This window comes from Dama dama, chromosome 17, assembly GCF_033118175.1.
Source record: "Dama dama isolate Ldn47 chromosome 17, ASM3311817v1, whole genome shotgun sequence".
In the NCBI taxonomy this organism is placed as follows: Eukaryota; Metazoa; Chordata; class Mammalia; order Artiodactyla; family Cervidae; genus Dama; species Dama dama.
Genome location: NC_083697.1, coordinates 25,797,585 through 25,820,195, shown reverse-complemented (window position 1 = coordinate 25,820,195; position 22,611 = coordinate 25,797,585). Strand labels below are relative to the sequence as shown.

At 37.6% G+C, this 22,611-nt stretch overlaps 1 protein-coding gene across 3 annotated transcripts in view; it reads right to left on the bottom strand.

Moving 5' to 3' along the window:
- TBCK (TBC1 domain containing kinase) overlaps window positions 1–22,611 on the bottom strand; it is a 201,035-nt gene that overhangs the window by 29,793 nt on the left and 148,631 nt on the right. For all 3 annotated transcript variants that reach the window (XM_061164259.1, XM_061164258.1, XM_061164257.1), the window contains 2 exons: window positions 19,623–19,798; window positions 3,859–4,018 (listed from right to left, as the gene is read on the bottom strand). In XM_061164259.1, the coding sequence (XP_061020242.1) occupies window positions 3,859–4,018; window positions 19,623–19,798 (336 nt within the window). The remainder of the gene's footprint in view (window positions 1–3,858; window positions 4,019–19,622; window positions 19,799–22,611) is intronic.

Genomic DNA, 22,611 nt, shown 5'->3' with positions numbered 1-22,611 from the left:
ATCAGGCTGTATACTGAACCCCTTATTGCCTAATCTGCAATCTTTTCAACAATGCCATGAGGTAGGTATTTTCCCCCTCTTATAAAGGAATCAATGGTGACTCACGGAGGTTAAACCATTTGCACAGTTTAACAGCTAGTAAGAAACAGAACAGAGCAGCTAATATAGTCTGACTAAAAAATCATACATTTAAATAGCATCCTTCTAACAGTCAGGGTTCCAACAAGTCCTCAGCATAAATTGAGGGATTTTAACTTACAGTAAGATTAATTACAACATTATGGAATGTAAGAGAACCATATAGGATGATGTAGTAACCCCGCAACTACCAAAAAGCAGAGCTGTTGCCACCCCTAAAGCTAATGGGACCAGGTGCTGGAAAGTGAGTATAGAGAAGGTTTATTGTAAAGAAGCGTTAACCTTTAGTAGAGGAACACTGTAAAACTGAGACAACCTTGAGGGGAGAAACCAGGGGGATAAATATCCTGACCTCCCTCCCTCCCTCCCAAAACTTGTCAGAGGTCCCCATTAGCTCAATAACTGGAAGCCAGGTGCAGAGAGCAGGGTGAAGAAGTGTGGAGAATGGATCTACAATGGGAGGTAGGGTAAGTAAAAGATATCTAGTACCATGGATACATAGCAGAATTCTAGCAAATATGCTTTAAGTTGAGATGCCTCCAACTTAAGAGGAGGGTGAGGGGAGAGGAAGCATTAGTAAAGTCATACAGATCTATACAGCAGACAAAAAGATGATGGAACAATACAAGCAAAAGAATATCAAAAGTTCTCTTTAGCTCCAAGATGAGAAAAATTATTAAAAGTACATCTGTGGACAAAAGAATGTTATTAGCCATTTCAATAAACAAAGGATGTTGCAGCCATAAAACCATCAACCACTGATGGTGTATGGTGAAGGGAATTACAGATGGAGAAAAGCAGGATACTGGACCTAGATAGTTAAGATGCATATCAAAGGAATAATTTCAGTAAGTCCAGACTCTTGCATCTTGCCACACATAGAAAGGTACTAAAATCATTAGTACCACTGAGATGTCTGTTTTTGTGATCAGCAGTAATCTTTTGATGTTTGACTATATTTTTTCTCCCCCTTAGCAAAAACTCTATATCCTGGCTCCTCCCTTCCCTCTTTGGAACATTCCCTAAGAGCTGAGAGGCTGTATCTCCAGCTTAAGTTCTCACTAAGTCTGCTGAATAAAACATGATTCTCAAATTTTAGATTGTGCATTTTTTTAGTTGACACATCTCTATACAAATATTTAAAACTGTTCCTCAAAAATTACTTTCTGACATTGGATTGAAGCATTAATAGCTAAGCCTACAATCTGTTCAGTCACTTATCTGCAAGTATGAATAATCATGTAGAGTCTGAGGAAGAAGGAACTACTATGATAGCATCTGGTTTCTGATAAGGAAGACACTGGCTAATTTGTTAGGAATGTGATGGCGCTTTATACCATTATAATCATATATTCTTATTACTTCATCTAAATAGTCTTGCTTCCAGATTTCCTTCATTTGTTGAACTTTTAAATTTATTCACATTGTGATACACACATTTCACAACATGACATATGATCTATAGTTTATTATTTAATGAAAGAAATGAGTTACCCACTTATTGGTATATATGTTTTGACCTTTATGATAACGTAAACTTAGAATAAACATAAGTCTAGAGATTAATACAATGAGTGGGATGTTTGGAGGCATTTGACACATTTAAGAAGATTCAGTTATACAGGTCCACTTGATACCATCTTTCAAATGGTTAATGCTTTCTGAAAGTAGAGCCTTAAGCTTGTTAGCACTTAGAGCATAATTGGGAGGAACTATTGTGATCCATAAAAAATTAGAACAAGTCTACTTTGAAAAAACAGGGCAAATGGCAGCATTCAGACTCAAAAGACTTACTTGCTCACTAACTTAAGAGTATGGCCTTACAGTTATATAGACCCATGTTTTAGTCCTGGCTTGAACACAAGCAAATTAGATAAACTGCAAATCTAAGTTTTCCTTGTACATAAAATGTGTAAATAATGCCTCCCTCATAGAACTGTTATGAAGAATAAGAAGAGATAACATATAAAAGGACTTGTCACAGTGCCAAGCACACAATCACCAGTCAGTAATTGGGATGATTATCACTGTGAACATTTCTTCCTGAAAGTTTCCTTGGCAATCCAGTGGTTAAGACTCTGCTTTCACTGTAGGGGATGTGAGTTATACCCCTGGTCAGGGAACTAAGATTCTGCATGCCTCATGGTGCAGCCAAAATATAAAATTATTTTTAAAAGTCCAGCTCATTTGGAGTAATAAAAAACAATTCTTCCTAAGGCTGTGTATTATGTGCAACCCAGAAATATGTAATTCTGAATACTATTTCTGTGAGTTGAATGTATTGATATGCACTGTAATGGAAAATGGATATTTTTAATTGGAGTGATATGGCAATATGGATTAATGTAGCAGCAGCAATATTGGGTAGTAGTAGTAGTAATAATAATAAAAGCCAATTTACATAAAAATAATTGAGATACCAAGGCTTCAGTTCTAAAATGTTCTCAGTTACTTATTAAAATTGCACATATAGCCATTTATTACACTGACTTTCTCTGAAATAGGTATATTTAGATTCCCTATCAGGTACTAGATACAGTGACATAAAAGAGAGATGAGTAATTTAAGACTTATATAGCTATTATCCACCCAGACATTTCTTTAGTTTGGTCAATTAAGCTTTTTTTTTTTTTTTTTACACCAAGGATGACTTTAATTTAGTGTCAAAAGCCAATACTTCTGAAACAAGATTATTAGATGCTTAAAACAGCCTATGACAACAGTCTTAAAGTTCTCACTTGACTACATTTCCATAGATGTCCTTTCTGGATTATTCAGTTTATTTACATAAGCTATCTTCAGGGAGCAAACTATTTCTGCTACTTTTTCAGGAGCAGATTCTTCTGTACTTTTAGAAAAAGGGCCTGTCCTGGTTCAATGCTGCCTCCATCTAGATATGTCATTTTAAAAACAGCTTTATAGAGCTCTGATCGACATACAATAACTTATACATATTCAAAATGTACATTTTAATGTTTGACTGAGGGATTTCTAAATAAGTACATTTGGCTCTCATAGTCCATGTAGCCTCTAACTTGTCTTTTATGAAAAATAAAGGCTGATGTTTGGTAGAAACCAACACGATACTGTAAAGCACGTATCCTTCAATTAAAAATAAATAAATTAAAAAAAATAAAGGTGAAGTTTTTGACATCCAGAAACTACTCTGTTTCATGTTTCAAAAATTTTAAGAACACAGCCAGAAGAGAGCAAAGCCATTTTACTGTTTCATATACTCAATTGCTGCAAGTTGATCTCCTTCCCAAATTCTCTATTACCATAAAGCTTTGAGCCTGTAAGAAACAAAACCCACAAATCCAACAAATTCCATCATGATCAGCTTTCAGAACCACCAATCAAGTCCCACTGTTTTTCTCCAATGAAAGGAGCTGAATTTACTTCTTGTAATTTCAGAAAACAGTTAAAAAACAAGACATCAAAACCAAAACGAAACATCAAAACCAAAACAAAACATAGTAGGCTATCATTTGAAGTTTCCCAAGCTTAGCATTGATCCTAATGCTGTACAGTGAGGAAAACAAGCTTGAATTCTTTTATGGGGAAAAGGTAGACAATCTTTTTGATGTAAGAATATAGACAGATTCAAAGCTCATTTGATTTGCAACCAGCTCCTGAAGAAATGACATTTAGACAACCTGTTGCAGTCGGCAGGTAAATAACTCATCATGAGGTCCACACGACATTTCTGCGTACACTCACCTCTGCTGTGTGCTTTGCTACATTCCCCACGATGACAATGACTTTCCCTTTGAAGCTTTGGAGCATGGCCGTGCAAGGTCCCTGCGTAAGCTCCCCTTCAGCAGTGAATGCAGTGCTGAATGGGATGTTGATGCTGCCTGAAATGTGACCCCGAACAAAACTGAGAAAAAAGGTTAAGGGAAACATTTATTTGTGTGCAGATTTGAATGTGTGAGAGAACTCACAGGGAATTAATTCTCAGAACAGAGTACCATTAAAATCAAACAGAAATGGAGAGAAGACTTGAAAATCCCCTGAACAGACAAAACCAGTTTAGTCATACAAGCAAAGATTAATTTAGCTTGTTTTGCAAGACAAGCGAGGCTAACTTGACCTGGGTCACTTCTTGTTTATGCCTCTGAAAATCGTAAGTGAAACTTAAACTGTCTCCCTAAATTGATGTTTGATGCTCACTAACCATTTCCCTTTCATTTAAGAAAATTCTAATATTGTAACCAGTCACTGAAAAATAGTCACTGCTGCTTTTTAACAATATACCTCTGAGCCTTACTCCATTTTTTGGCTCAACTGCTCCTGGTTTGCAAACTGTCTTTTGGTGTGTATACAATAAACTTCTATTAATTACTACTTTATTAATTAACTTTTATTAATTACTACTTTAGTTATTCATTAGTTTCACTTCTTTTTTTCCCCTGAACTTCTGACAGAAAGGAAAAAGATTAGCCAAAGGTGTAAATGAGATTTTCTTGATTAAACGAAATATTGTGAAAGTGATCAGAATGCAGCAAATCAATGGCAATCACATAGGTTGTACAACATTCAAGGCTTTCAATTCATTATTACTATTATCATTACTACTGTGATTATTTTAAAGCTCTACTACAAAAGAATGCAATTAAAAAGAGGACTCTTCCTATAGAGTCTATAGAGAAAGGTATTATATCAGTCACTTTTTTAAAAAGCATAAATTAACAACTACAAAAACTGCTCTGAAAGAGATGTATATGATGCTTTGATAGGACCTGTCAATTTGAGGAGGACAGGGAAGGTTTCCACTAAGGAAATAAGTGATGGCTGAGGTAAAATTTGAATAATTAATAAAAGTTAGGCAACAGAATAGAATACAGGTGGTATAGGGTGGTGGAAGGGACAAACATTTCAGGCAGAAATGTGAGGTGTGTACTGGGGAGGCACATGACTAATCAAGAGAAAGGAAGGAAGGCCAGTATAGTAGAATGCAGAGAGCAAAGATAGCATACTAGCCTGGAAATGAATGCAGAGGCCAGATCATAAGGCACCTTGCAGATCATGTTGTTAAAATTGGTCTTTCTCCTAGAGCAATGAAAATCAGGAAGTATTTTAAGCAAATAAGTAACAGATCACATTTGCACTTTGGCAACAAGTTGGAGAAAGGCTAGGAGAGTGAATGTGAAGGTTAGCTTGTGAGAAGTCTGTCTAGGCCGTATCTTGTCTCCTCCTTATAATCACTGATGATGAGCATGAAGAGATGTTTATGTTCAATAGAAGCATCTCCCCCTAAACTTCCACTTTAGATATATTCTTTACAAAATAGAAAAGTCACAGCATTTTAAAAGGTTATATCACAAGCAATGAATATCTGCCCCCGCCCCAACAAAAAACTAATCAGTCATTGCTCTAGAAGGGCAAAAGTTATAATTATTTATTGACATGTCAATTTCTCTACTGCCCCAGTTTGTAGGTTCATCTTTAGGGTATTACTTCTCTGTTTCTGTCAATCTCTCTTTTTCCCTCATTAACACAGAGAGGAGGAATTTGAGGCTCCTACTCTCAAGATAGATGGTGGAGGTTGAACACATATCTTAAACTTCTAGTCAGCTGTTACTTCATTTTTCTTTAAAGAGAAGCATTTGGCACTAATAATGAGGGAAAGGATGTAAAAAGTTCTGGAAAATGAAGTGAGAAATAGAATAGATATCATTCCAGGTACACTGTTTAGTTAGAATATTCTAGAATGAACAGAGAATTTATGATCATAGGCAGATCACCCTTCAATTTCATCAGCTCTAGTTTTTTGAACATTTACAATGACTCAATATTTAAAGTATCGGCTTCAGTATTCATGAACAGAAATGACTTTGTCCTCAGCATATAATTACTACAATAGCACTTTAATCTTTAATAAGGACATACCTTAAAATAAAAACTTTTGATTTTTCTCAAACTGTGAACAGGACAACTCAACTGTTTTTAGCAAAGGAATCTGCATCTGCCAGTCTGAGTCAGCTGCCAGAGAGAGTTTCTGTGTTTATCAAATAGCCAGTGTCAACCATGGACATTTTTCCTTTTTAGTGTTTTTTCAGTAGCAAAAACAATACAAATCTATACTAGTTAAATGCTCTAGCAGACACGTTTGCATTGCCTGCCCAAACCCTGCTTTCTTGTTTGAAAGGACCTCAGCCCCTGACCCTGATGAAAGGATGAGCCTAGGTGTCATGTTTGAGTCAGGTGACCCTGCCACAGTCAAGACTGACAGGATAGTAGGGAGGGCGAGGGTGAGGGTGGATGTCTGACACAGGCTGAGCCAACTAGATTCTCTCTCTTCAAAATCAAAGATAAAAGACAATGCTCAGACTGTGTTAAACTTATTTGAGTGCCTTCTCTATACATAATTTATTCAGCCACATGTTAAAGAATTAAATAAAATTATTTATTTTACAAGATAAAATCTATAAATATTTGGTTTAAAAAAAGTACCCACCTGTATCCAAATACCCAATATCTAATATCTGTATCTAAAATCATAGACAAGAATCTAGATGAGTTTCTGGGTTCAATATCACCAATTTATTATGGGCTTTTAAAGAAGATTTTAGTCCAAGTTGCCTTTTAGTCACTATGTCATAAATTTATCATTCTAGAATTTGCTTTTGTGCTTTATGGTTTAATGTTTAAAAAAAAATTCACTAGATTAAATGTTAAAATGCTGACAAAGTATGATGGCAACAGAGTCCTTTGGGTAAGAGAAAAGTTAGAATCCAAAATACAAAACTATTTCAAATTTTTTTAAGACTATTTTAACACTTTGGACAATAAGACACAAAAGAAAAAAAAATCTTAAACCACACTAAAAACCCATTTTTAGTTTAGTTAAATCAAAAAATCCTGGAAAACATATAAAAGCACTCATCCAAGAACACTCTTGTCATAAAACTTATAGTGCAAATAAGATTGGGTAAACATGGATGCTTGTAGACAGAACAGTCAAACCTCTAAATAGCTGTTAACCGTGTGACTGGCAAATAGCAGAGGTGAATGAGACTGGTCTAGTTACACATTAATACATTTACAATGAACACTCTCTTCTTAAGTAAGCTGGACAATGAGACAATTTTGGTTATTTAAAGATCTTGTTTCCTTGGTAATTATTTACATTTCACTGCCTACAACATAAATTCTTATATGACGCAAACATCATATGATGAAGTAGAACTTTTTTAAGGCAATTTCTAAACACATGAGAGGCTGTCAGACTGTATTGTAAAGGCAGGTAGTCAAAGATTTTTAAAAATCTTCAGTCTTTCATAATCATAATAAAGTATTAGGTGTTTGAAAAATGAACAAAAAACAGATTCTGTATATTCTGTGTTAATAGGACAAATTAAGTACAGTGAAACACAAGACGATTTCTGACATATAGTGACTCTGATTAATCCTGGGCACAACATGGCAAGGAGAGCAAAATGATATAAGAATACACTGCAATATGCACTTTCTCCATGTTCTTTTATTTCATTGAACTGCAGTGGAGGACAAATATGTGTAAGTTCTTTAGATGACTCATTGGAAAAGACCCTGATGCTGGGAAACATTGAAGGTAGGAGGAGAAGGGGACAAGAGAGGATGAGATGGTTGGATGGCATCATTGACTCGATGGACATGAGTTTGAGCAAGCTCTGGGAGTTGGTGATGGATGGGGAAGCCTGGCGTGCTGCAGTCCATGGGGCTGCAAAGACTTGGACACGACTAAGCAACTGAGCTGAACTGAGAGACGAACATGCAACAATATATTTTTTAGAATTGTGACTGTTACTTCATTGCTTTCCTCATATTCTAGACAAAAATTTGAATTCACTGCATTTGCCTTTTGCATTTGGGCTTCCCTGGGGGCTCAGGTGGTAAAGAATTTACCTACACTCAAAGAGGTTCTATAGTGGGTGTACTACCCAACAGACACTATACTATTTTACAAATAATAAACTTAAAAAGTCACGTATCTGGTTTAGAAACCAAGATTACAGAAGCCCAAGTATTTATGTGGTAATTAGCCTCAATCATATATACATCTTGATAGTGTACTTATAATAATGTCCACCATAATTTTAAGATTGGTTTTGGCAAAAAACACAATAAAAACAATGGCACACATAAACACTAGCTATTATCCTTTCAGTGTTTATAAGACATTTTTGCTATTAGGATTTTCAATGATGAATTTGAAGGAGTTAAAAGATATAAGACATGATTAAAGAAGCTGATAGGAATTACAATGAAATCTCTTCTATGGAATAGCAGTAGCTATAATAACACAAAAGCATCTGATTACTATAGCAGTCACTGGGTCAGGTGCGTTTGCACCTTAAATATTTTTGTGTATGATAAAGGAGTTGGGTTATTAGAACAATATTAATAGGTAAGGATGATGTGTATTATCTTGTACATTTCTAAGACATGAAGACTTTCTTACAAGTCACTCTATATGATGGTACAAGAAGATGAATCACACTTTAATGAAGAATGCAGAAAAAATATCAGTTCTAAGAATAATATGGATACACGATATAGGTAAGTTACATAGGCAAATTTTCATATTCCAGAAAAAATTCTTTACTAAAAGATTTAAAAATTCCTTTAAGTAATTGATGGTTCAAAACTCAGTACAGAAATAATCTCATGTTTTCTAAATTCTAAAAGTGCACAGCAATTCTCACTTGCTGACATCACACTTCTATACACAAAGCATAATTATAGCTTACCAGACCAAGAAGGTAGGCTCAGTTATATGCTGGCTTCTTTGTTTGCTATGTTAGCAAATTATAGTTAGTGTCAAAGACCTCAAAGTAAAGGCTATACCTTTAGTATATCAAAAGTCAAAAGCTTCCTATTATAAAAATTATACCCTTGAGATTTCACCATTTTTCTTTGCTAAATCTATTGCTGCTTTCTTTGAATAGGATCACCATCTCCAAGTCACTTTAAAACCTCATTTTTGTCATCCCATTAGTGGTAACATTTAACTATACTGTACTCATAAATCCCATTGCCCTATCTCTATCCCATTACCACTTGCCTATTTCAGACACTCATTACTTTGGGCTTAGACTATAGCAATAGCTTTTTGTTTTCTCCAATTCTCTTTTCCTTTGGAAATACACTTTATTCACAATATTGTTATATTAAAACATTTAAAACGAAGTTCTGATTACCACACCGATGCTGAGAAACCTTCCATGGCTGCCTACAGCACGAAGTCCAGATTTTTCAGTTCGGCCCTTATGAACAGAACCAAACTACTTCAATTCCAACCAAACTGGATCACACACTGTTTCCAGTGCACTTTCTGCCTAGTTCCTGTAGTTTTCCCTACCTAAATAGCTTTTCTCTATATTTAGTGTTCAAATAGTACCTATCTTTTGAGAATTCCTCCATGAAAGTTTCCCTTCCTACAGTCTCTGTACATCTCTCATGACAGCCCTTTGATCTTTTATAACACAGACTAATGTGGCTTTTCTGGTGGCTCAAAGGTAAAGAATCTGCCTGTCAATGCAGGAGATATGGGTTCAATCCCTGAGTTGGGAAGATCCCCTAGATAAGTGAATGGCAATCCACTCCAATATTTTTGCCTGGGAAATCTCATGGACAGAGGAGCCTAGCAGGGTACAGAGGGCCGCAAGAGTCAGACATGACTTAGCGACTAAAACCACTAACACATACTAATGTACCTGACTTTCATCAAGACTTTAAATGATTTATATAAAGGATCTGCATTTATCTCATCTATGAAACTCTTACAATGCTTAATTCAGTGTCTAGAATACATCTAACATATTTGCTGAGTAAACAGATTTCAGAATTGTGCCAAACCTACAGTAACTAGTGTCAGGGGCAAATACACTAAATGCCTCCTGGCCTTCCGAGCTTGTGGCACCACTACCTGTCAATACTTGTGAGTGTCATGATACATAATTATATTTTGTCAAAATACAGCATTAGGAAAAAGAAATAGCAACAGGAGTCATTTCCCTGGACTTTCTCCAGCATAGATACCAACCCAAAGGGCCCAGTAAAATTAGTTAATTTTAGGGCAAAGCTAGAGACCTCACTCTCTGTGACTGGAAATATGAAGGAATATTTAAGTACAACAAATCTCTGGGTGATTCCATCCTTCTAGTCTTGCCTTCACCATTCCTTCCATAGTCATTCTTCTCACTGAAACACAAATCTGAGCATGCCATTTAACTGATCAAAATTCTTTAACATTTTCTCACAACCTATGGAATAAAACCTGGACTTCCTAGCACATTACACAACATTCTCTGCAAGTTGCTTTTACCTACTTTAGTCTCACTTTCTAACCTCATATATTCCAGCCAAGTATATCCAGAGTACTGGTAATTCCCTTAGTGTGTCTTCCTCACATTCTTTGCACCCATGCACTGTGTTTTTTCAGTCTCAAGTGTCCTCTTTCTCTTCATTGCTCAGGTGACTTCCACTTGTCTTTTAAGACTCATTTCAGGCATTATCTGGCTGAGATGACCATCCTTATATTCCCATGGCTTTCTGAGTATGGCTCAGACATAGAGCATTTCACACGGGGTGGCAATTATCTATCTCATTTGTCTGCCTCAGCCACAAGACTGTGAGTTCCTGTTGGGCAGGGGCTCTGATTTAACCAATAAAGCAGGATCTCAGGCAGGACTGACTGGCTGTTTAAATAAGGTTGATGGAACTCACGAACTGGGGCAATGGATAGGTGTCAGAGAAACTAGGAGCTCTCCTGCTCCAGTAGCTCAACGGTAAAGAATCTGACTGTAATGCAGGAGATGTGGGTTCGATCCCTGGGTCAAGAAGATCCCCTGGAGATGGAAATGGCAACCCACTCCAGTATTCTTGCCTGGGAAATCCCATGGGAAGAGGAGTCTGGCAGGCTAGAGTCCACGGGGCTGCAAAAGAGTTGGACACCACTGAGCAACTGAACAACAATTGATGTACTTCTCAAGACTATTAATCCAGACAGTGGAGACATTCTTCAGTGGTGGCTACCATATACGCCCACATTATACAAGGTCCATTCAGCTATGGTAATATACTTGAATAGAAACTGTAATTTAAGTATGTTAAATCTAGATCAAACAAAAATCTTACTAAGCCTCTTTATTATCACTTTGCTCTGAACACAAACAAGTACCTCAATATTACTTTGAAGACTTTTTTTAGAAATTAACTCTTCAGGACACAGAGACAAGAGCAATTCTAGCATTTACTAAGGATGAATAACATGGTGTAATAATGAAAACAACTGAATTTATGTGCTTTTTAAATTAAAAAGTGTAAGCTTGAGGTCTTTCTTATAGCTTCTGATATTTAAAAAAAGTTAAGAGTTTTAAAAATAAAGCTTCAAAACCAATCTTGACTTGAAGCAAATGAGAACAGATCTTCAAAGTATTTCTGTTCATAGATAACAGTTGGACCCACATTATATGACTAAGACCACACTAAATATGAACTCTAGGGAATTTGAAATGAAATATTTAGAAATATTAAAGAAAACAGCAGTTTAACTTGTGCATTATCTTTAAAACTATTAAGTACTTATGAAATTTATGTACTACCTGAGGAACATTTACTATTGCCTCTTTAAAATATTCAATTATTGTTTGCTCTGAAATCTCCATTATGTATTGAAAGACAAAAATAACTGACCTGAACCTTTACCTAGATTAACAATTCATGTTTCCTTCTCACAAAAACAAAAATAAAATCAGATTTCAACAAAAACTTAGCTGTTTAGCCTCCCTGATATAAGCCATTTAGCTCTACCATTAAGAATATGAACTAGATTATCTCTAGGATTCCTTCGTATTCTAAAGCTGGGATTATATCTCTACTGCGAGTGTATGAAGTCTGTCTTCATGTCCTCCAGATTTCCTTGTCTAAATTCCCCTCCTCTCCTGGTCTCCTCCAAGGTTAGAGGCAGTTCTCTCAGATTTTTGACATGTTTCTTCTCACCTACAATCACAAAAACTGATAATAGATTAAAATATTATCTCTTGCAGGGTATTTTTATTTTAACTGGGAATGTTTATATCATAAGTTAAATGGTTAAAGCTTTAACAGAACTTCAGGTGATGGGGTTCAGGACACGCCATCCCAAATTACGGCATCTTGACATACTGAATATTTTAAGTCGAAGGAATTTGAGAAATGTCATGTGCAGGAAGGACTTTCTGACCTCCCCATGCATCAGGTCATAAAACCTTCAATTGAGAGATGCCCTGCTTATATTGGGCTTCTCAGGTGGCGCTAGTGGTAAAGAACCTGTCTGCCAATGCAGGAGACATAAGAGACTCAAGTATGATCCCTGGGTTGGGAAGATCCCCGGGAGGAGGGCATGGCAACCCACTCCAGTACTCTTGCCTGGAGAATCTCACAGACAGAGGAGCCTGGAGAGCTGTAGTCCGTAGGGTCGCACAGAGTTGGACACGACTGAAGTGACTTAGCACACACGCACGCTCCTTATATTAATACTTCGAGGATAGGAACATCCTTATCTTCAAGACTGAGGAATACTAAGAGGAATCTGAATAGACAGGCCTTGCTAAGTTTTCCTTGGTTTACTACAAAAGTTTACAACACTTAGCTCAAACTCCTTTTGCTCTGTCACATTTTCCCATGGCTGTCCACTTTTCATCAGACCTAGCTTAAAAACACTCAGGTTTAGTCAATTCTTCAGGTGTTCCTTATGAAGGCTCCCATGTCATATAAAACTTTTGTTAAATAAAATCTGTATACTTTTCTGTTATAGGGGCCCCTATAGAAAAGAACTTAGAAAAGTAGAGGAAAAAGATACTTTTCTTTCCCTATGTGCATAGCAGAGTTCTAGGGAGGGGTAAGGCTGTCCTCTGAATTCACTGGTAACTTATCTTGCTGAAGGATAACACTGCCTCCTTCCTTTTCATAAATGATCACTTTAATTATTTTACCTAGATGAAGAAAGATGACATGAAATTTAACTCTAGACATTTGCTCTCCTGAAATTGTTTTCAGGAGAGTAAATGTATAAGGAAAACAAATTTTTCACCGACATAAAGATGTATCACCTATATGAAGAACTGTATTAGCCAAATTTTCCTGCTTAAATGATTCATAAAAGCAAAAGAGAGGATAAAAAATGATTGGGTGTGTGCTCAGTCATCTCTGAGCCCGCCATTCTTCTCTGTTCATGGAATTTTCCAGGCAAGCATACTGGAGTGGGTTGCCATTTCCTACACCAGGAGATCTTCCTGACCCAGGGACTGAATTTGTGTCTCCCGCGTTTCCTGCTTTGGCAGGTGGAGTCTTTACCACTGAGCCACCTGGGAAGCATAAAAATGACATAAGAAGACTATAAACAATTAAATATTATACACAGCACTTAAAAAAATAACTTTCTTAGGGGAAGAAAAAGATGTTACAGAGTTTCTGGTTTGTTTTTTTTCCTTCCCTCTGTACTATACAGGACTAATTTGTAGGCAGTGGAGAAATAAAACTATTTAAAAAATATACTAGTGTTAAATATTTATTCATTTCTTAAACAGATAGGAAAAGTCATGTTAATCCCAGAGTTTAACTGAAAAATTAAGTTTGTCTACAAAAATGATTCCTTCAAAAAATATGAAGATTTCAACAGGCTTAATTCGTTAGTTTAAAAATTACAGTATCTTAGTGACAGTTTTGGAAAATTTTAATAAAATATACTTTGAAAGCATTAGATCTTATAAATTAAGTTACTACAGTAGGAAAGAACCTTTCTAAAATGCTTCCTCTCTTAAAGCATTCCAAATTTTCTTTACAATATTTAAAATAACTCATTTTTCTTTGATTCTGTGTCTGTGTCTGTATAAAGATAACTATTAGTTGTATTTAATTTGGATTAAGCCCCCTGCATACAGAGACACTGAAATCTTAATAGTTGAGTGTGTGTGTAAGATCTGAAGGAATGTATGCCACGGATGGGACTTCCCAGGCAGTGCAGTGGCAAAGCATCCGCCTGCCAATGCAGGAGACGCGAGTCTGATCCCCGGCTCAGGAAGACTTCCTGGAGGAGGAAACGGCAACCCAATATCTTGCCTGGAAAAACTGCATGGACAGGGGAGCCTCACAGGCTGGGTTGCAAAGAGTCAGACACAACTGAGTGCATACGGACATACAGTGTATGAACACATAGTCTGGAATCCATACACATCTCATTCAGTCATTAATTTATATTAAGTGACATATCTCAATCTTGTTTATGCTTGCCGAACAGTCCTATGAAAAGACCAAACAGCCACCTGCATAAATCTTGGAGAATAAAGGTTGGAACATGAGGCTAGCCCTACCAACTGTGAGTTATGTGCCCTTGCAAAAGTTGATTAGCCTTTTCAAGCCTCAGTTTCTTCATCATGCAAATAGAGGTATTATTTTATGCCACGCTTGGCACACTGTGAGAGCTTAATGACTGCTATTATTGGTAGTCAATTCACTTAGATCTATTGAATCTTAATAAATTATTCATTCTAAGTATCTCTCATTTTAAAGAAACAGGTCAGGCATAATACTGACACCATGTACATTTATATATCTTCAACAGGACAGTGAAAAGTTTTTAACCAACAAAATAAATCTCTCATTGTGAATTTTTTGGAATAGTGATTACAGGTAGTCAAGTAATTAAAGGCATGTTAGTAACTCTAATCACACTGTAGAGATTTCTGACTGCCCCATACCTTCTGGTTTCAGTGACTTTATCTCCTTTGAGAAAAGGTGATATCTCAGCAGAGCTGAATGATGTAAAGAGGCGGGCTATAAAAGATGTGGGGAGAAATATTCTAGGCAGGAGGAGCGAGGGCAAAGGCCTTGATGTATAAATATGCTTGGCCATTTTGGACCAGTAAGAAACCAGCAAGTAAAGTAAGAGAGGAAATCAGAGGAGATAAAGTCACTGAAGCCAGGTCTCTGCCGAGTTCCAACCTTGAACCAAGAGTGGTAGGATGACATGACAACACTCCTACGATGGGCAACTCACCTATACTTATCAGAGCACAATTTTCAGGTGAGTTGCTCTGCTTGCTGCTGTTCTATTTATATCTATTCTGAAGAAAATAAAGGAGAGTATTAATAAAAATTAAAGTCAGACTATAAGTTTTGGAAAACTTGGATTGAACGTTCCTTTCATACTGTGTGTATTTTAAAAATTTCAAGTGGTTAATTAAGTAGCTTGAAAAGAAATATCAGGAGTGTTCAGTTCAGTTCAGTTCAGTTCAGTCGCTCAGTCATGTCTGACTCTTTGCGACCCCATGAATCACAGCATGCCAGGCCTCCCTGTCCATCACCAACTCCCGGAGTTTACCCAAACTCATGTCCATTCACTCGGTGATGTCATCCAACCATCTCATCCTCTGTCGTCCCCTTCTCCTCCTGCCGTCAATCTTTCCCAGCTTCAGGGTCTTTTCCAATGAGTCAGCTCTTCGCATCAGGTGGCCAAAGTATTGGAGTTTCAGCTTCAACATCAGTCCTTCCAATGAATGCCCAGGACTGATCTCCTTTAGGATGGACTGGTTGCATCTCCTTGCAGCCCAAGGGATTCTCAAGGGTCTTCTCCAACACCACAGTTCAAAAGCATCAATTCTTCAGCACTCAGCTTTCTTCACAGTCCAACTCTCATCCATACATGACCACTGGCAAAACCATAGCCTTGACTAGAAGGACCTCTGTTGACAAAATAATGTCCTGCTTTTTAATATGCTGTCTAGGTTGGTCATAACTTTCCTTCAGGAGTGAGCGTCTTTTAATTTCATGGCTGCAATCACCATCTGCAGTGATATCGGAGCCCAGAAAAATAAAGTCAGCCACTGTTTCCCCATCTATTTGCCATGAAGTGACAGGACCAGATGCCATGATCTTAGTTTTCTGAATGTTGAGCTTTAAGCCAACTTTTTCACTCTCCTCTTTCACTTTCATCAAGAGGCTCTTTAGTTCTTTTTCACTTTCTGCCATAAGGGTGGTGTCACCTGCATATGTGAGGTTACTCATGTTTCTCCCGGCAATCTTGATTCCAGCTTGTGCTTCTTCCAGCCCAGCGTTTCACATGATGTACTCTGCATATAAGTTAAATAAGCAGGGTGATAATATACAGCCTTGATGTACTCCTTTTCCTATTTGGAACCAGTCTGTTGCTCCATGTCCAGTTCTAACTGTTGCTTCCTGACCTGTATACAGGTTTCTCAAGAGGCAGGTCAGGTGGTCTGGTATTCCCATCTCTTTCAGAATTTTCCAGTTTGTTGTGATCCTATTGATGCTTCCTAAGGCCCACTTGACTTGACATTCCAGGATGTCTGGCTCTAAGTGAGTGATCACACCATCGTCATTATCTGCCGTGATAATCTTTTTTGTACATTTCTTCTGTGTATTCTTGCCACCTCTTCTTAATATCTTCTGCTTCTGTTAGGTCCATACCATTTCTGTCCTTTATTGAGCCCATCTTTGCATGAAATGTTCCCTTGGTATCTCTAATTTTCTTGAAGAGATCTCTAGACTTTCCCATTCTCTTGCTTTCCTCTATTTCTTTGCATTAATTGCTGAGGAAGGCTTTCCTATCTCTCCTTGCTATTCTTTGAGACTCTGCATTCAAATGCTTATATCTTTCCTTTTCTCCTTTGCTTCTCGCTTCTCCTCTTTTCACAGCCATTTGTAAGGCCTCCTCACACAGCCACTTTGCTTTTTAGCATTTCTTTTTCTTGGGGATGGTCTCCTTCCCTGTATCCTGTACAATGTCACGAACCTCCGTCCACAGTGCATCAGGCTCTCTGTCTATCAGATCTAGTCCCTTAAATCTATTTCTCATTTCCACTGTATAATCATAAGGGATTTGATTTAGGTCATACCTGAATGGTCTAGTGGTTTCCCCCACTTTCTTCAATTTAAGTTTGAATTTGGCAATAAGGAGTTTATGATCTGAGCCACAGTCAGCTCCCGGTCTTGCTTTTGCTGACTGTATACAGCTTCTCCATCTTTGGCTGCAAAGAATATAATCAATCTGATTTCAGGGTTGGCCATCTGGTGATGTCCATGTGTAGAGTCTTCTCTTGTGTTGTTGGAAGAGAGTGTTTGCTATGACCCATGCGTTCTCTTGGCAAAACTATTAGCCTTTGCCCTACTTCATTCCATACTCCAAGGCTTAATTTGCCCGTTACTCCAGGTGTTTCTTGACTTCCTACTTTTGCATTCCAGTCCCCTATAATGAAAAGAACAGTTTTTTTGGGTGTTAGTTCTAAAAGGTCTTGTAGGTCTTCATAGAACCGTTCAGCTTCTTCAGCATTACTTGTCAGGGCATAGACTTGGATTATCGTGATACTGAATGGTTTGTCTTGGAAATGAACAGAGATCATTCTGTCATTTTGGAGACTGCATCCAAGTACTGCATTTCAGACTCTTTTGTTGACTATGATGGCTACTCCATTTCTTCTAAGGGATTCCTGCCCACAGTAGTAGATATAATGGTCATCTGAGTTAAATTCACCTATTCCAGCCCATTTTAGTTCGCTGATTCCTAGAATGTTGATGTTCACTCTTGCCATCTCCTGTTTGACCACCTCCAATTTGCCTTGATTCATGGACCTAACATTCCAGGTTCCTTTGCAATATTGCTCTTTACAGCATTGAACCTTGCTTCTATCACCAGTCACATTCATAACTGGGTGTTGTTTTTGCTTTGGCTCCATTCCTTCATTCTTTCTGGAGTTATTTCTCCACTGATCTCCAGTAGCATATTGGGCACCTACCGACCTGGGGAGTTCATCTTTCAGTGTCCTATCTTTTTGCCTTTTCATACTGTTCATGGGGTTCTCAAGGGCAGAATACTGAAGTGGTTTGCCATTCCCTTCTCCAGGAGACCACATTTTGTCAGACCTCTCCACCATGACCCGTCTGTCTTGGGTGGCCCCACATGGCATGGCTTGGTTTCATTGAGTTAGACAAGATTGTGGTCCTGTGATCAGATTGGCTAGTTTTCTGTGATTGTGGTTTCAGCCTGTCTGCCCTCTGATGCCCTCTCTTAGTGCCTACCATCTTACTTGGGTTTCTCTTACCTTGGAGTGTGGCGTATACATAAACTGTTTTAATTTTAATTATTTTACTAATAGTCCTTAACATTAGAATACATCACTGTAAAATATGCTTTTTTGGATGGTTTTACGAGTCAATAACTAAAGGATAAACCAAAAGAAACATAAACTAAAACACTAAGAAACTAAAAGTACTTAAAACGTTAGAAATAATAGATAAGAAGAACTTGTACATCAGGGGTCCCAGACCAGTCACTTGGAACTGAATGCTTCTTTTGGGAGTCCACTCTACTCTGCTGAGGAACTCTTAGTACCCCTAAAGCCCTAACACCAGGAACATGAATACTTATATTCTCCCCAAACTCGGGGTCTCATAGTCTAGGGAAAGTAGAAACTTTTCACAGAACAGATGCTGAGGTATCATTTGAAGTAGAAGGCTCTCAAAGTGTATTTTCAGTAATCTAAGGTTCTAGGGATTGCTTCAGGAGTTCTGGAAATGTATGGCTTGAATTTTATTTTAAAATTTCATTTCAAAAATTGTGATTGAAAATATGCACATAAAAACTTATATGCCAACTTCAGCATATAAGAAACCACCAACTTGCCAACCCTCATCTACCTATAATCCTTATTTATAGTTAGTAAATGCTACAAATGTTAACTTACAAAGAAAACTAATTGTAAAAAACGTCTTCATTTATATTTTATATATTGAGTTTCTAAGAAAAATTTTATTTTAAGAGGTAGTTACCTAGTTTAAAAAAAAAACAAAGACAAAAACAGAAAATCATTTACCTAGATTTAAGAGTATAGACAATCAAGGCACACTTTACAAAAATCTGATCGAGATGAAAATATAAGGAGAAAGACCAAACTATTACTACTTTGTAACTTTTCATATTTTAATGTCAAGCAAAACCACCAGAAGTTATGGTACATTTAATAGTAAAATATCAGTGGAAAATACTTTAACATGTTTTCTATAAGCCAATATTTTGAAAATTATAATAAATAAAAGTTCAGTGTTGAGATCTGGTGAACTTTCCTCTTGAGGCTATGAGGTACACCAGGTAAACACTTACTCTTCATCTCTGCCAAAGCTTTATCTATGCCAGGAAGGATTCAAATTCCCCCAGGAGCACCAATATACACCAGAGAAACACAAAAACCAAGAAAATAGCCCATTATTCTGGTGGTGTTTGGAAAGTATTTTAAGGTCTCTGGTATGTAATGTTATCTTATGAAACATTATATTAATATTATGCAAGTCTATTCTGGCATCCAGTTTGAGAACTATTTAGCTATCTGAATTCAGAGGAATCCCAAACATGTTCATTGTTTTTACCACATACCCGTTAAATGAAAAGGAAGCAATGTGAATAAAGCAGTACCACCCTTTAAAACCAAATGTGTAAAGGATACTCTTCACTATTCCGGATGTCGACTACCAAGAGCTTTGGTTTACTGGACTTTGTCTTCTTGGTGGGTGTTTTGAATTGGCCAGTCACTGTAAGCTCACACAAGTCAATCAGGTCCTCTGCTGAAATCCGGGGTGATACTTCTGACTTTAAGTCATTTAACGGAATGGATTCTCTTGACTGAAAAAAAATGAACAAACAATACAAATATTGAGAATATTATAGAGAGACAAACGATAGCCAGTATAGGATGTCTTCAAGTTTTTGATATCAATCACTATAGCATATGGGAGAATAGAAAACTATGTCTCATTTTAGCAGTGTACTGTGTACCTATTTCCTACCACTGATGTTTACTTTTTTTTTTTCCCATTTATTTCTATTAGTTGGAGGCTGATGTTTACTTTTAATTAGTCACAAATATTGTTGTTGTCTGGGAAAGGCTAGAGCTCTCTTCAAGAAAATTAGAGATACCAAGGGAACATTTCATGCAAAGATGGGCTCAATAAAAGACAGAAATGGTATGGACCTAACAGAAGCAGAAGATATTAAGAAGAGGTGGCAAGAATACACAGAAGAACTGTACAAAAAAGATCTTCAAGACCCAGATAATCATGATGGTGTGATCACTCACCTAGAGCCAGACATCCAGGAATGTCAAGTCAAGTGGGCCTTAGAAAGCATCACTACAAACAAAGCTAGTGGAGGTGATGGAATTCCAGTTGAGCTATTTCAAATCCTAAAAGATGATGCTGTGAAAGTGCTGCACTCAATATGCCAGCAAATTTGGAAAACTCAGCAGTGGCCACAGGACTGGAATAGGTCAGGTATCATTCCAATCCCAAAGAAAGGCAATGCCAAAGAATGTTCAAACTACCACACAACTGCACTCATTTCACACACTAGCAAAGTAATGTGCAAAATTCTCCAAGCCAGGCTTCAGTAATACATGAACCATGAACTTCCAGATGTTCAAGTTGGTTTTAGAAAAGGCAGAGGAACAAGAGATCAAATTGCCAACATCTGCTGGATCATCGAAAAAGCAAGAAAAACATCCAGAAAAACATCTATTTCTGCTTTATTGACTATGCCAAAGCCTTTGACTGTGTGGATCACAATAAACTGTGGAAAATTCTGAAAGAGATGGGAATACCAGACCACCTGACCTGCCTCTTGAGAAACCTGTATGCAGGTCAGGAAGCAACAGTTAGAACTGGACATGGAACAACAGACTGGTTCCAAATAGGAAAAGGAGTACGTCAAGGCTGTATATTGTCACCCTGCTTATTTAACTTATATGCAGAGTACATCATGAGAAACCCTGGGCTGGAAGAAGCACAAGCTGGAATCAAGATTGCTGGGAGAAACATGAGTAACCTCACATATGCAGGTGACACCACCCTTATCGGAGAAAGTGAAGAACTAAAGAGCCTCTTGATGAAAGTGAAAGAGAGTGAAAAAGTTGGCTTAAAGCTCAACATTCAGAAAACTAAGATCATGGCATCTGGTCCTGTCACTTCATGGCAAATAGATGGGGAAACAGTGGCTGACTTTATTTTTCTGGGCTCCTAAATCACTGCAGATGGTGATTGCAGCCATGAAATTAAAAGACGCTTACTCCTGAAGGAAAGTTATGACCAACCTAGACAGCATATTAAAAAGCAGGACATTATTTTGTCAACAGAGGTCCTTCTAGTCAAGGCTATGGTTTTGCCAGTGGTCATGTATGGATGAGAGTTGGACTGTGAAGAAAGCTGAGTGCTGAAGAATTGATGCTTTTGAACTGTGGTGTTGGAGAAGACTCTTGAGCATCCCTTGGACTGCAAGGAGATGCAACCAGTCCATCCTAAAGGAGATCAGTCCTGGGCGTTCATTGGAAGGACTGATGTTGAAGCTGAAACTCCAATACTTTGGCCACCTGATGCGAAGAGCTGACTTATTGGAAAAGACCCTGAAGCTGGGAAAGTTTGAGGGCAGGAGGAGAAGGGGACGACAGAGGATGAGATGGTTGGATGGCATCACCGAGTCAATGAACATGAGTTTGGGTAAACTCCGGGAGTTGGTGATGGACAGGCAGGCCTGGTGTGCTGCGGTTCATGGGGTTGCAGGGAGTCGGACACCACTGAGTGACTGAACTGAACTGAACTGAACTGAATACTGGAGTGGGTTGCCATTTTCTTTTCCAGGGGATTTTCCCAACTCAGGGATCGACCTCTTGTCTCTTGTGTCTCCTGCACTGCCAGGCAGATTTTTTACCACTGAGCCACCTGGAAAGCACACATAAGAAACCATTAACCTTTTCCTTCACTACAACTTCCTGGCTCAAATATGATGGAAAGAAATGAGGTAGACTTTTCCTTATGAGAGCACTGTTTATCTTTAAAAACAGCTCTTTTAAACACATTTCATTTTTCTTCACGTATAATTACTGTTGTAAATTGCATTTATTAAAACTCTGGTAATATGAAAATTGTTTTGTGACTCAGTATTGAACTGTTCTAACATGATTTATGTTAGAACCATTCATTACTTATGAATGGTTGGGTGGAAATTAGATTCTCAGAAATGAAGAACAACATAATGCTTTCTTAGATAATTAAAGCAAATTGACAGTGTATCTTACTTGTAAAGGAGGTAAAATCAAGACTCCAGACCACCGAACTTGTCTGCATATGTTTGTTACATGTCATAATACTGATTCAGACTTAAAAAAAAAATCGCTCAGTTGTGTCCAACTCTCTGTGACCCCATGGACTGTATAGTTCATGGAATTCTCTAGGCCAGAATACTAGAATGGGTAGCCTTTCCCTTCTCCAGGAGATCTTCCCAACCTAGGGATCAAACCCAGGTCTCCCACATTGCAGGCGATTCTTTACCAGCTGAGCCATGAGGGAAGCCCAATTCAGACTAAGGGCCATTCATAATTCTTCTTCATGTTATTTGGTGGGCAGGAGGATCCCCTACCCTTCACAAAAGGCAACACAATACACCTC